This window comes from Rhinatrema bivittatum, chromosome 6, assembly GCF_901001135.1.
Source record: "Rhinatrema bivittatum chromosome 6, aRhiBiv1.1, whole genome shotgun sequence".
NCBI lineage: Eukaryota > Metazoa > Chordata > Amphibia > Gymnophiona > Rhinatrematidae > Rhinatrema > Rhinatrema bivittatum.
Genome location: NC_042620.1, coordinates 249,275,268 through 249,290,727, shown reverse-complemented (window position 1 = coordinate 249,290,727; position 15,460 = coordinate 249,275,268). Strand labels below are relative to the sequence as shown.

The following is a 15,460-nucleotide window of genomic DNA, read 5'->3' as shown; positions in this document are numbered from 1 at the left end:
GGGGGACCGGGACTATGGCACAGAGCGCTTGAAGCCTGTCGAGAGTCTGGCACACCGCTGAGCACTTCTGAGTTCCGCAGGGAGAGATCAAGTAGAGGTCTGGGAGATCCCGAGCAAACTCTTTCGATGACTTAGAGGACCCACTGATCCGAAGTAATTTTGGCTCATTCCTCAAGAAATAGGGGCAGCCGACCACCTAAGTCTGGAACGGAGGAATGGGCTGGCCGTATCTCATTGTGAGGACTTTGCAGCGGTGCCTTGATGGGTACCGTCTCGGAAGGGCCGTCTGCCCCGAAAGGAGTGAGACCATGTGTTACCACTCACGATCAACAGGGTTCCGGGTCCTCGGCGTTTCCAGCACACAGCGTCACCAGCAGGCAGCGGCATCACACTACGCGCTTCGGGCTGAGGCTCTGCCCCCTTTAAGCGCGTCATCCCCGAGAGTCTGGCAAATTGTGCGGGAGAACTTCAGTATTTAAAGCCCCGACTTCAGCATAACCTCGCCTCAGCTACAGGCTCTCTTGTGCTGGTGCTCTTTCAGATTCTGTTGTTTCGCTGCCTGACTTGGATTGCCTCTCCAGTTATACTCTTGCCTTGCTGCCTGCCTCGAACCGGACCGGACTTGGATTACGCTTGCCTTGCTGCCTGCCTCGACCCGGACCGGACTTGGATTACTCTTGTCCTGCTGCTTGCCTCGACCCGGACCGGACTTGGATTACTCTTGTCTTGCTGCTTGCCTCGACCCGGACCGGACTGGGATTACTCTTGCCGTGCTGCCTGCCTCGACCCAGACCGGAGTTGAACTATCCCTGGTGTACTTCACTGGCTGGGTGGATATCACCATTCCTACCACCCGATATCCTTCCTTTTGGCCTAAAGATAAGACTGTTAACCATCAAGGATTCACTAAATCATAACAGTTAGGTGAGGCCATGGATTCCGTGGATTTAATAGCTCTACAGGCCATCCCCGGGTTAGCTTCCCGCATTCAGCAACAGCAGGGGGAGCTTAATCAAGTTACAGGAGTACTGGAGAGACTGGTGGCAAGAATGGACGCGTTGTCAGTCTCGAATCCGGCTGCTCCAACCCTCCCCCCATAGTACGTCTAACTCCACCACCACGATTCAACGGGAATCCGCAGCTATGCCGGGGGCTTTATCAACCAGTGTCGTATGCACTTCTCTCTCCAGCCGACAGTATTCACTACGGATAGAACCAAGGTCATATTTATTTTGTCACTATTGGAGGGACCGGCCTTGGCCTGGGCCTTTCCTTTTTGGGAGCAAGAGGACCCACTTTTGGACAATTTAACTCAATTCTTGAGAGACTTTCGTCTAATCTTTGATGAACCCGGCCATTCTGCTTCAGCATTGGCAGAATTACTTCAAATAAGACAGGGGTCTTGCTCAGTGGAGGAATATGCGGTTCAGTTTTGTACATTAGCCGCTGAATTAAGTTGGGGAGAGGACAGTCTCACGGCCATTTTTCGACAAGGACTCTCTGAAATCATTAAAGATCAACTGGCAGGCGGTGAGATACCCGACAGTTTGGAGGAATTAATTCATCTGGCCATTCGATTGGATCTACGAGTTCAGGAATGCTCTCGAGAGAGAGGCATGCTGCGACGACCAATTCATTTGGCGCCGACCTTTCAAAACCTCTTACGAACCCTCGAGTTTTGGAGACTCCAGCAGCATCCGAGGAACGTATGCAAATCGACCGATGTCACATAACTCCTCAGGAACAGCAATAGCGTAGACTGAACAATCTCTGTTTATACTGTGCGGGACCAGGACACTTTGCTAACAAATGCCCGAATAAGTCGGGAAACTCTCGGGCCTAGGCTTGGTGGGAGAGGCCTCCCTGGGTCCAATTAGTCCCTCTCCACAGATTCTGATTCCTGTAGCTTTAAAGTTTAGACTAGAGACACTTCAATGTCAGGCCTTTGTAGACTCCGGAGCTGCAGGCAACTTCATCGAGGAGCAATTGGTCAACAGATTCCATATTCCCACAGAGAGTCTCAAGACTCCTTTGGTAGTCTCATTTGTTTCTGGACAACCCATGGGAGAGAGGATTACCACCATAACTCAACCCATCAACATGACTATGGGAGTACTTCATCACGAAACCATCCAATTATTCATTCTGCCTTCTTCGGTCAACCAGATTATTTTAGGTCTACCCTGGTTGAGTCAACACCAACCCCACTTAGACTGGGGGAACTTGCAACTGGCTAAATGGAGCTCCCACTGTCAACGCAACTGTTTAATGATCGTTCATCCACCCAACATTATCACATCTGATTCCACAAAGATCCCAGCTGCTTTACCCAAGCATTACACAGAATTTATTGATGTTTTTAGCAAACAACAAGCCGAAACTCTACCACCACATCGTTCCTACGATTGTGAAATCGAATCACTGCCGGGTAAAGAGCCTCCCAGGGGGAGAGTTTATACCTTATCAGAACCAGAATCGAGAGCCATGACACAATATATCCAAGAAAATCTGGCAAGAGGATTCATTAAATCTTCCTCCTCCCTGGCGGGAGCGGGATTTTTTTTTGTCAAAAAGAAAGATGGCTCATTACGGCCGTATATCGACTATAGAGGACTAAATGACATAACTAAGAAAAACTGGTATCTGATTCCTTTAATATCAGAACTTTTTGATCGTCTAAAAGGAGCCCAAGATGGCTCATTACGGCCGTATATCGACTATAGAGGACTAAATGACATAACTAAGAAAAACTGGTATCTGATTCCTTTAATATCAGAACTTTTGATCGTCTAAAAGGAGCCCAAGTTTTTACTAAACTCGATCTGCGAGGAGCCTATAATTTAGTCCGAATTCTGGAACAGGATGAATGGAAAACGGCCTTTAACACGCATGATGGACACTACGAGTATCGGGTCATGCCTTTTGGCCTATGTAATGCTCTGGCGGTTTTCCAGAATATGATTAATGACATTTTTCATGATCTGCTATATTCCCATGTCATTGTTTATCTGGACGACATCCTAATTTTTTCTAAAGATCAACAACAACACCAACATCATGTCAAGCAAGTATTACAACGTCTCCGAGACAACAAATTATTTGTTAAATTGGACAAATGTCTTTTCCATCAGGAGGAGTTACCATTCCTGGGGTATATTGTTTCAAAAGAAGGCCTACGCATGGATCCGGAGAAACTTAAAGCCATTTTGGATTTGTCTCAACCCACAGGACTGAAGGCCTTACAAAGATTTTTGGGGTTTTCCAACTATTATCAACAATTCATTTCCGACTACTCTACGTTGGTAGCCCCCCTTACCGCCTTAACGAAGAAAAAAGCCCCAATTCATAACTGGCCTGTGGAAGCCAGTCAGGTGTTTCAACAGCTAAAACAAGAATTTACCAAAAATCCATGCCTCATACGACCTGATCCAGCAAAGCCTTTCATTGTGGAGGTTGACGCTTCAGCCATAGGTGTTGGAGCCATTCTATTACAACCCTCTGTCTCTGGAATATTATTTACCTGTGCCTATTTTTCCAAAATATTTTCTCCAGCGGAGAGGAATTATGCCATAGGAGAAAGGGAATTATTGGCAATCAAGGCAGCACTGGAGGAATGGAGACATCTTCTAGAGGGGGCCAAATATACTATCAAGATCTATATGGATCACAAGAATCTCGCCTACCTATCACAGGCTCAACATTTAAATCCCAGACAAGCTCGCTCGGCATTGTTTTTCAGTCGGTTTGTCTTCAAGATACATTTTCAGGCCGCTAAGAAGAATGTTAGAGCAGATGCGTTGTCTCGAAGTTTTATTCCAGAGGATACTTTGGAACCATACAATTGACCCAGTCAAGATAATGGTGGCAGCCACTTTTACGGTTCTGGTGGGGAAAACAGTAGTACCTAAGAGACTTCGACAAAAAGTTCTTCAATGGGCTCATGACTCCCAGTACGTGGGACATCCATGATTAATAGAAGTAGAGACCTTGTCTCACGTTCTTATTAGTGGCCACGATGGAGATCTGATGTGAAGAGCTTCGTGGACTCCTGTTTTACATGCGCTGCCCATAAGATTCCGCGACAACGGCCAGCTGGACTACTGCAATCGCTGTCTATTCCAAAGATACCCTGGTCACAGATTGCCACAGACTTTATAACAGACCTTCCTCCATCTGAGGGGAATACTGTGATTTGGGTGGTCATTGACCGATTTTCTAGAATGGCCCATTTTATCCCACTCCCTGGAATACCCACTGCCTCATAATTGGCCCAACTTTTCGTACGACACATTTTCCATATCCATGGGTTATCCTCTAGTATTGTGTCAGATAGGGGGGTACAATTTACGGCAAAATTTTGGAGAAATTTGTACAAGAAATTTCAGATTAAGTTGGAATTTTCATCAGCTTATCATCCTCAGTCCAACGGATTAACGAAATGCACCAACCAGTGTCTTAAAACCTTCTTACGATGCTATGTGAATCAAAGACACGATGACTGGGCATCCCTGTTACCTTGGGCCGAACTTTCACATAATAACCATGTTACCCAAGCAAGTGGAACCTCACCTTTCTTTTTAGTCTTTGAAAGACATCCACGGATTCCTCTTCCCATTGCTACACCCTCATCCTGTCCAGCTGTGGACAAAACGGTGCAATCTATGACCAAACTCTGGGGGGGAAGATGTGAAAATTGCTGCTACGAACTTCCAGTAAAATCAAGAAACAGGCTGACAAAAGGAGGAGAAAGGGACCTTCCCTCCAACCAGGAGATTTGGTGTGGTTAAGCACTAGGAACCTCAAGTTAGGTACCCCATCTCTAAAATTTGCACCTAAATATGTAGGATTGTTTCCAGTGATTAAACAAATTAATGAAGTCACCTTTAAACTCCAGTTGCCTCCCACTCTTCGTATCCATAATGTGTTTCACATCTCTTTACTGAAACCAGCAATATTGTCCTGGCCCTCCTAAAGAATCAAGAAAATCACTCCGTCTTTGATACAGGATGACACACAATATGAGATTAAAGAAATATTGGACTCCAGGAGACTTAGAGGAAGAATACAATATTTAATATCATGGAAAAATTTTGGTCCTGAGGAGAATTCTTGGGAGCCACGTGAGAATATCCAAGCATCTCTTTTACTTCGATTTCACCAAAGATTTCCTCATAAACCTGGTCCGGGGAATCTGAGGAGAGAGCCTTGCGGTGGAGGTACTGTTACCACTCATGATCAGCAGGGTCCCGGGTCCTCGGCGTTTCCAGCGCACAGCATCACCGGCAGGCAACGGCATCACACTACGTGCCTCGGGCTGAGGCTCTGCCCCTTTTAAGCGCGTCATCCCCAGAAGTCCGGCAAATTGCACGGGAGAACTTCAGTATTTAAAGCCCCCGACTTCAGCATAGCCTGTAGCTGAGGTGAGGTTTTCTTGTGCTGTGCTCTTTCGGATTCTGTTGTTTCGCTGCCTGACTTGGATTGCCTCTCCGGTTATACTCTTGCCTTGCTGCCTGCCTCGACCCGGACCGGACTTGGATTACTCTTGCCTTGCTGCCTGCCTCGACCCGGACCGGACTTGGATTACTCTAGTCTTGCTGCCTGCCTCGACCCGGACCGGACTGGGATTACTCTTGCCGTGCTGCCTGCCTCGACCCGGACCGGAGTTGGACTATCCCTGGTGTACTTCACTGGCTGGGTGGATATCACCATTCCTACCACCTGATATCCTTCCTTTTGGCCTAAAGGTAAGACTGTTAACCATCAAGGATTCACTAAATCGTAACATCATGTTAGAGACCTAGCGGAGGTGTTTCGTTGAAAAGCTCCACTTGGCTTGTTGTACCTGCGCTGCCCCCGGAAACGAACCTGCGCTGCCCCCGGTAGCTTATGAACCTTGCTGTCACCCAAGGATTTGATAAGCTGGCCCAAGTCTTCGCCAAAAAGTAACTTACCCTTGAAGAGTAGAGTGCCCAACTGCAATGTAGAAGAGGAGTCTGCAGCCCGATTGCCTGGCTGACACCACTGAGACCATAGCTCTGGCTTGCACCCTGAGGAGATCATAAGAGCATCAGCCCCAAATGCAATCGCGCCTTCCAGCCTTTCTGCCTGTTCCTCCTCTGCAGACGGGAGGTCCTGGGTGCTGAGGCTTGCCTGTTGCATGAGACTGCTACAGACTGTGGAGATCGAACCCCGAGCTCCGCCAGACTGCAGGAATGAGGGGTTCCAACTCCTCCCTCTGGAACAGACATACCACCTGAGGGTCATCACCCTCCAAAGAAGCCTGTTTCCCTTGCACCTCATCAATGCACCCCCTCCCCCCCGGGAGGGGGAGGAGAGGCTCCTGCACCTGCACTGCCTGGCACGTCTGGAGTGCAGACCCTTCTGAAACCACCGTGCCTTTTAACTTCGCGACCCTTAAAGATGCGGGAACATTGGCATGCTTGGCTACCTTGGGGAGCAGTCCTTGAATAGGTCTGACTGGCAAGGCACCACCTTGCAGAGACCTGGAAGCCAAAAAGGCTTTATGCATAAGGAGGACAAAATCTAAAGAAAAGGAATCAGAATCAACATCCTGATCTGGAAAAGCAGGGTCCTCCTGTAAAAACCTGATCCTGAGCTGCATTCTCATCAGGAGTTGCAGGGACTGGATACAATGTTGGAAGCTCCCCCTCCCCCACAGCTCTTGCCTGAGCTGCATGACATGTGCTTAAGACATGTGCTTAAGATGGCTGCCATCCCTGCACTGAGGGAGAAAGGACCAGGTCTGAGCTCCTGCGAAGCCTGATGTTTTTGAGCCCCATGAGGCTTGGCTGTTGCTGCAGACCCTGAAAAAGAGCTGCCCACCTCCCTGGAAGGCACCTCGAACAAATCCCAGTCCTAGAAAACCGCACGGCCAATTCCTCACATGCTATACACCAGGATGGCCGCAGCATGGTGGGGGGGGAAAATAAAATGGCTCACAAAACACGAAATTGGCCAAAAACACAGCGATTCAGGTGGACAGGGGTCCTGGATTGCAGCTGACCAAAAAAGAAACTTTTTTTTTTTTTTTTTTACACAGTGCTTATGTAACCGGATACTCTAGGAATGAGGCTCCAGGCAACTGGTCTGACAGAGAGAATTTTTATTGCCAGCAAGACACAGCTGACTCATGTCAGTAAAACTGCATGACCCCGTCTAGCAGGGTGCTGCCTTAAATACATTTCACAGTTCTTTGTTTCTTTACACATGCTCATTACACATTAGTAAGCAAGCATCACATTAGAATCAAAGCTTTTGTTAGGCTGGGTGCTGCCCCTATTGCCAGCGTGGCACTTCCTGATTCCTGCTTCCGTTTCTGCTTTGTTTCATGTAGGCACTGATACATCATTCACAGGAAGTGAGAGTTCTGTTGGGAGTAGTAGTCCTGTGGAAGGCATAATGATTTACGGCTTCATTTACTCCTTCATCCCCCCCTTTGATACTTTATCATCCAATACGGGATGGGAAGTATCACTAACACCTAGGAGTCAGGAGATGAGAAGACAAAGTTAATGTAGGAACTTGAACAGGCCCTAAACCTCGGGCAGCCAGCCGTTTCTTCACCGGTTTGAGACGAGGGGCTCCTAGTGAGATCCCCCCCCCTTTGTAGCCGGACTTAAACTGCCGGAGGGGTGGCCTGCATAGCCTTCTTGAGGGAAAAGAAAGAGAGATTTAGTCTGCTTCAACATCTGTATCTACATCGATAAACGTGTCAACAAGCGGAACTGGAGAGTACATGCGTAAGGGCATAATTTGAGCGATGGCGTGGCGATCCGCAATGGATGCCATCATGTTGCGGAACCCTTGCAGGAGGAGAGGTAGCAAGCATGGTAGGACAAGAAAAACAACCACAATGGCGGCAAGGATTGCGGCCATAGTCTTTAGGCCCCCAACTTGGGTGAACCAATCTCCCAGATTCTTCGTCCAATCCCAGCCGCTCCTCCAGGTCTGGACCGGAATGTGGGCTATCTTTACCATGCAATTAGTGATGTCCTGGATGACTTTCACTTAGACACACATAGGTGAAGAGAGGGACTGGACCACCAGCAATCACTTCCCTGGCTGCTTACCTTGCTGGAGCCTGCAATGAAAAGCGTGGGTAAGCTGTGCCTCCGATGGTCTTTTTTTTTTCTTTCAAAGAAACGAGCAAAGGAATGGGAGCCTCTTTGCTAAAAGACCTGAGGCAGGCGTGAAAAGGGGGAGTGACTGGACCACCAGTATCGCCCCTTTAAGCCAGGCATGTGGTCACCGGGAAGAGGGGTCCCAGGCTGAGTACTTAAGGGAAAATCCCCCCTGGGACCCTGTAAGACCTGTGAGACAGAGCTGTCTCACATAGACAAGAAGTTTGATTTCCTTCAAATTCTTTTTTTTTTTTTTTACATATAGAAATTAATCAATACTTGCTTGATCCTGGAAACAATCAGAAGGAGAAAGAAAGAAATCACCACAGTGTGGAAAACAGAGAAACAGAGAACCGCAGGTTCAACTGCCTGCCTCTGCTGGGAGACAGAGAAATACTGAAGGGACGCAGGGTGAGCACTGTCCTGATATAGGATACCTTTTCAGTTTTTCTCTGTCTCCCTCTGCTGGACAGGAGGCTCAAAGCACTGTCTGGACTGATCCGGGTACGTACAGGGATCTTGGTCATTGCTGTGTACACTGTTGCAGCACAAGGGGAGAGTTTCCACTTTTTGGTCTATTTGCGGGAACTCACAGTTCTCCCCAAGGGATGAGAATAAGGTATTTAATAGAGATGTGAATCGTGTCCTCGATCGTCTTAACGATCAATTTCGGCTGGGAGGAGGAGGGAATCGTATTGTTGCCGTTTGGGTGTGTAAACTATCGTGAAAAATCGTTAAAATCGTGAGCCGGCACACTAAACCCCCCTAAAACCCACCCCGACCCTTTAAATTAAATCCCCCACCCTCCCGAACCCCCCCCCAAATGCTTTAAATTACCTGGGGATCCGGCGGTGGTCCAGAACGGCGGCGGTCCGGAATGGCCCCCTCAATAGAATCGTGTTGTCTTCAGCCGGCGCCATTTTTCAAAATGGCCGCCGCAAAATGGCGGCGGCCATAGACAAAAACGATTCGATGGAGGAGGTCGTTCCGGACCCCCGCTGGACTTTTGGCAAGTCTTGTGGGGGTCAGGAGGCCCCCCCAAGCTGGCCAAAAGTTTCCTGGGAGTCCAGCGGGGTTCCGGGAGCGATTTTTTGCCACGAATCGTTTTCGTACGGAAAATGGCGCCGGCCATACACGTATGGCCGCCGCCAATTTGCGGCAGCCATTTTGAAAAATGGCGCCGGCTGAAGACAACACGATTCTATTGAGGGGGCCGTTCCGGACCGCCGCCGTTCTGGACCACCGCCGGATCCCCAGGTAATTTAAAGCATTGGGGGGGGGGGTTCGGGAGGGTGGGGGATTTAATTTAAAGGGTCGGGGGTGGGTTTTAGGGGGTTTTAGTGTGCCGGTTTTCCTGCCCTCCCCCTTCCCCCGATTTACGATTTTTTAACGATAAATCGGGGGAATTGGTATTGTATCGTGGCCCTAACGATTTTTTGACGATTTAAAATATATCGGACGATATTTTAAATCGTCAAAAAACGATTCACATCCCTAGTATTTAAAGAATAGTAAAAGAAAGATCTTAAGGGGTAGATTTTATAACATGCACGTGCACATGTACGTCTGATTTTATATCATGCTTCAAATGAACTTGTGAAATTGCGATAAATGTGGTGGTAAGGGAAACACAAAACAAGTTCTTGTGGCAAATCTACTTATCCCAAGAACAAGCATGTAAAGCACAACTCAGCTAGGTGCCTTAAGTGTGATGAAGAGAGAGGTGATTATGTATATGGGTTTTGGAGTTGTCCTAAAATACAATGATTCTGGAAAGAGGTTGTCACATTGTGTTCCAAACTCCTGAATGTACCTCTTGGGATTAACCCAAGAATTTGGCTGTTTGGTATCTATGCCAATTGGCATTTTACACTGGTTGCCAAACAAAGAATGTTTATAGATAAACCAGGGCTAATTGCAAAGAAAACAATTCTAGCAAGTTGGATAGATAAAGAAGAACCAAAATTAGCTCAATGGGAAACTAGAAATGGTTAAATTATTAACTTTTGAATATTTAACTGCAAAAACAATCTAGATGCCTGGATGATAATATGGCAGAACCTTAGATTCACTTTGACCTTTGATTCAGAACACGATACTGATCTTGGAGGAGAGGGGAAAGGAAACACTGAGTGTATTGTGTAATGATGATTATTTAAACTATAATTAATGACACGGAACTTGTCCATAAGCCAAAGTGTCACAAATGGTTGTTTACTGTAACTCATTGTTTCAAAACCAATAAACAAATTTAAACTAACATCCTGAGATCCTGTTCCCCCTCAGACCTTCCCACCCATCCCCCTGCAGTCCCAATGGCCTGGCGCCTTTGTTTTTACAAGTTATTATCCTTTTTTTTTTTTTTGATGTGCGCATGTTATAGAATCGGCGCGTCCATGAGCGTGCGCTGGGAACCGCGCACACAGACGCCCACACGGCCCTTTTAAATCTTACCAATATTGAGGGCCATGGCAGGATCAATGGCAATGTATGATCCCTGCTATATTTTTTGTGATTTTTAATCCCTATCCCCAGACAAACATCCAACATACTTTAAAAAAAAAAGTGCTTCTCTCCCAGCCTCCTTCTCCACCCCAACCCTCGCCCCACCACAAGACAATCACATTACCTGTTCACCTATTGATATTTAAATTGCTCAAGGTAGCTCCTTAATACTTTCAGCCTGAATGCTACTCAGCTATTTCTGATCCAAGAGTAAGGTAAGTGACTGTTTTGTTATAACCTCCACTTTAGACAGTTTTTCAAAAGACGATCAAGTTATAGATGGATATGAAAGATGAGTGAATGGACAGTAGAAAAGATTGAAGTCTTAATGTTTGTCACTACTGCTCACCAGTTTCAAACTTGTGCCAGTTCAACCCCTTATTGTGTTACATGCATTTTTTTGTGTTAGTACTGATTTATAATGATGTGCTGGTATTTTGTATTAAGTAAACAAGAAACAAAAGAATTCCATCAATATAATATTCAATCTTACTTGATAGGAAAAGGGCTGACTTGTGGCAAAGGAGGAAAAGACCTCAGACACTAGGTATGCATGTAATTTCTGTATTAAGTGACAGAGCTCTACCTTGCAGTCCTGCTCCCAGAAGGACTTTGGCACCAGCTGGAAGGGAAGGTGTGTCTTTATCACCCTGGGAGGGGTCAGGGCTGCAATTTGATCCAGTCCTGAAAGGAAGAATTGTTATTTCATTATATGCAAGTTATTCAATCACTATTAACTTAAAATAGCAAAAGACAAGCAAGACACGTCTGGTGTATTAATGCAGTGCATTTGGATTCCTGTTTTTGCACTTCCATGTTTATAATGCATTGTTTAGGGTAAAAAAACGCAACAAAATGGAATCAGCTAAAATACTTTTCTCATGACCTGAAGCAGGTGACACAAGAGATGAAAAGGCTGTTAGTCAATCACATCATTGGACTGGTTGATCATTCCATGTCCTGTTAATTGGTTTCTCCTGTTATATTGTATATTATATTCCCCTGTTATATTGGTTTCCCCTGTTATATTGTCCTGTTAATTGGTTTCCCCTGTTATATTGTAAACCGGTACGATAAGACCTCATCTTGAGTATTGGTATAGTAAAAGATTTAAATAAATAAATACATAAATGTCTTATCCTCAGTGCAAATATACATATTTTTCAAATGCAATATGGCATATGAGGAAAAGCAAATAAGGCAGTACGAGGAGAAGCTGTGCAATAATAACACCTTAATGAGAGAAAAGTGTTGGAAAGGTGGACCCTTGATCCGAGATGAGGTTGTTGCTTCCGCCAGGGGAATGCCCCTGTCAGTCCTCATCATTGGGAGGCAGTTCAGGGAGAGAAGACCCAGTTGGAGCTTCACCTATACCAGCCCATGTTCCCCGCAGGTTGAGCCCTTGGGTACCGGGGCCGGCAGGACTTAAGCGTGGATCTCTCAAGGTGAAGAACCAGAAGACAGAAGGCTGAAGCAATGTCGGACGTAGGTAGTGGTCAAGCAGAGGCGGAGACCTGGTCAGGAGGTCAGGGCAGGTAGTGGACAAGCAGAATCAGGGAGCTAGGCAGAAGGTCAGGGCAGGCAGCGGCCAGGTGGGAGTCCAGGAACAAGAATGGTCAGAACCAGCAGAGCAATCCGAGGAAGCAGGGATATTCAGTGGCATGCTGCTGATTAAATATCCAGCTAACGTTAATAAATCTGTCAGTTACTTATGTATGACAGACTTTCCAAATATGCCACAAATAGGCGATGTACGCAACGTGTGAATATAGGGGTATCATCGGGTAACGAACTGACTCATAATAAAGTATAGACTAGAAAAGCTCTATTATAATTCTTTTACCTCTTTGCACTCTGACTTTGTTTATAAATGGTTAATCAGCTAATAAAGATAAAGAAAATATTTTTTGTTGATTCTAAGAGTTTCTGTGCATGTAGAGCCAGGACGTTGTAAAACCAAAACTGAATAGAAGGGCAGAGATCAAAGTGTAATCTTTAGTGCTCTTTAGGAGAGAAGGAACTGGAGGGATTTGCTTGCCCTCCATTCTTAAATGGTACCATGATCGGGATACCTTGCAGAACGATTAGAGATGTAAAGCTATTTTCATGTTACACAAAAAAATTGAGAATGATAGCTGGAATAGAATTGAGAAAGAATGGAATAACTAGGTTTCAGAATAAGCAAGTTTGAAGAGTGATATTTTAATCTATACCTGAAGTACTGCGTGTGCTTCCTTTATGTAAGGTGTGAGAACTGTCCAGAAAAGAGTGCATGATTGAGAGCACAATGAGGCAGTTTTCAGAATGATGATCAAAGAGAATTTAGGGGATGCAAAACCATGATTGCATTTGTAGGTATGAACAAGGAGCTCCATATTCAATAAGCTGGTAAGCAGACACATTATCTGGCTAAAGTTAGCTGGATAACTTGCCAGGGATATTCAGCGGCATGCTGTTGATTAAATATCCAGCTAACTTTTAGGGCTAGGTTTGTTATATTAAACTGCTGCACAATTCATTGATGTATTGTAATGTCTATCTTTATATGTTGATTTTACGAGTGTATTTTCTAACACACCCAGAATGGTGGATGGGTGGAAGTAAATATTTTAAATAAATAAACAATGATTAAGTTAGTTGGATAACCCTGTATAATCTGAGTTATCTGGCTAACTTCATTCCTCCCCAAAATGCTCCCAGAACACCTCTAACTTATCCAGATAAGGCTTATCTGGCTAAGGCCTTAGCTAAATATATGTGGCTAACTTGAACGCAATGATAGCAGTGGGAAATTCTAAAAACAAAGTTGGTCTGGCTAAGTCCTACATCTAAATGGACAAAGTCCTTTGACTATGGATTCCCAGGAGTTAAAATACAGCATGTTACTTGATAGTTAACTAATGGAAAGACCTAAAATATGTATTGTGAGAATAATGAGGAAGAGAGTTATGGAGGATATGAAAACAATGGGGAATGGAGTCAGAGGGTCAGCATAGGAGCATTCATGAGAAAATAAAGGAGAAAAGACTATACTGTGTATAAAGTGATGACAGATACCACAAGTCAGAACAGAACAAAACTGAAATATATTGTAAAGGGAAGAAAACATTGACAAAGTATACATGTGCAGAGAGAAGATTATTATTATTTATTAGATTTATATTTTGCTTTTCAGGCACTTCAGAGTGGATTACAGGATAGGATCATGGAGACTGGAAGATTTAGCAGAGTTGGAAAAGGAGACAGAAGAGAATGGAAGAGAGGGAAAATTCTGGGGGTTTGTGAGTCTGGAGCAGGTGAAGGGTGATAGGGTTTACGATGAGACAGGGTAGAAAAGAATTTCAGTTATGGATAGATTACACATTAGAAAGCAATAATGTATTCAAGAGCAGACAACTGAAAGGGAGAAAAATAACTTAGCCGATATAGATGGCATTAGGTGAGGAAAATTAAAAAAATATTTGTGTGCCATAATTGATATGAATAATCAAAGGATATAAGAGAACCCAAAGGGGCGGATTTTAAAAGCCCTGCTCGCGTAAATCCACCCGGATTTACGCGAGCAGGGCCTTGCGTGCCGGCACGCCTATTTTCCATAGGCCTGCCGGCTTTTTGTCGGGGGCGGGGCCGATCGACGCGGTATTTTGGGGGCGGACGCGGCGTTTCGGGGGCGGGCCCAGGGGCGTGGTTTTGGCCCGGGGCGGTCCGGGGGCGTGGCCGCACCCTCCGGAACCACCCCTGGGTTGCGTCTCGGCGCGCCAGCGGCCTGCTGGCGCGCGCGGATTTACTTCTCCCTCCGGGAGGCGTAAATCCGCGGACAAAGGTAGGGGGGGGGGTTTAGATAGGGCCGGGGGGGGTGGGTTAGGTAGAGGAAGGGAGGGGAAGGTGAGGGGAGGGCGAAAGAGAGTTCCCTCCGAGGGAGGGAACGGAGGCAGGCTGCGCGGCTCGGCGCACGCCGGCTACCCAAAATCGGCAGCCTTGCGCGCGCCGATCCTGGATTTTAGCAGATACGCGCGTATCCACTAAAATCCAGCGTACTTTTGTTTGCGACTGATGCGCCAACAAAAGTTCGCGAACGCGCATTTTTTAAAAATCTACCCCAAAATGTGAGTATATACAATGAGAAAGGAACCTAGGATACAGCCTTGTGAAACAGTCACACTGACTGAGGAAGAAGTCCCAAAATGTAAGGTTAAATTATGTAGTTTTTTTTTCCAGAATAGAGCAGAGTGGCTGATTTGAACAGATTTGCAACACTGTGTGAAAAACATGGAGGAACATAAGAACAGAGTTACTAGAATAAAGGGGAGGACAACGATTCCTAGATGGCAGAGTAGAGGAAAGACGCGTTGAACGCTCTCTCTCTTACCTGAAAAGTTTTTCCCTCGCGGTGGAACCTGCTATGCCGCACACTAAGAGGAAAGGTAAACTGAGGAAGGTAATTTCTACATCCTCCCTAGTAAACCCAACTCAGCCAAAAATAGCTTTTTTGGTGCGGGACCCGACAAACCTCCTGAGATAGGAAATGCTGAGAGTACCGCTACGGAGCCAAATGTGGCCTCACCTGCTTCGGTCATCTCTCTAAGCCCGGGAGCGCCGACAACCCCTACCCCCCTCTTTGTGGAGAAAAACATTGATGAAAAGATATTGGACACTGAGAAAGGAACTCCCTCTGAAGAAAGAACACTTGAAGTAAGTGAAATTGCTACCTTGACTGCCTTGATACCAGGGGGAAAGGCCCTCCGAGGAGATCTAGGAGCAGCGTCCACGCTAAGGGAGGAAGGAGGAATCTTCAGTGCACACAGTAAAGTTTT

At 46.0% G+C, this 15,460-nt stretch overlaps 1 protein-coding gene across 4 annotated transcripts in view; it reads right to left on the bottom strand.

Moving 5' to 3' along the window:
* Positions 1 to 15,460, bottom strand: part of LOC115094075 (sulfotransferase 1C4-like) — a 113,351-nt gene that overhangs the window by 42,652 nt on the left and 55,239 nt on the right. For all 4 annotated transcript variants that reach the window (XM_029606762.1, XM_029606764.1, XM_029606761.1 and 1 more), the window contains exon 4: positions 11,233 to 11,330. In XM_029606762.1, the coding sequence (XP_029462622.1) occupies positions 11,233 to 11,330 (98 nt within the window). The remainder of the gene's footprint in view (positions 1 to 11,232; positions 11,331 to 15,460) is intronic.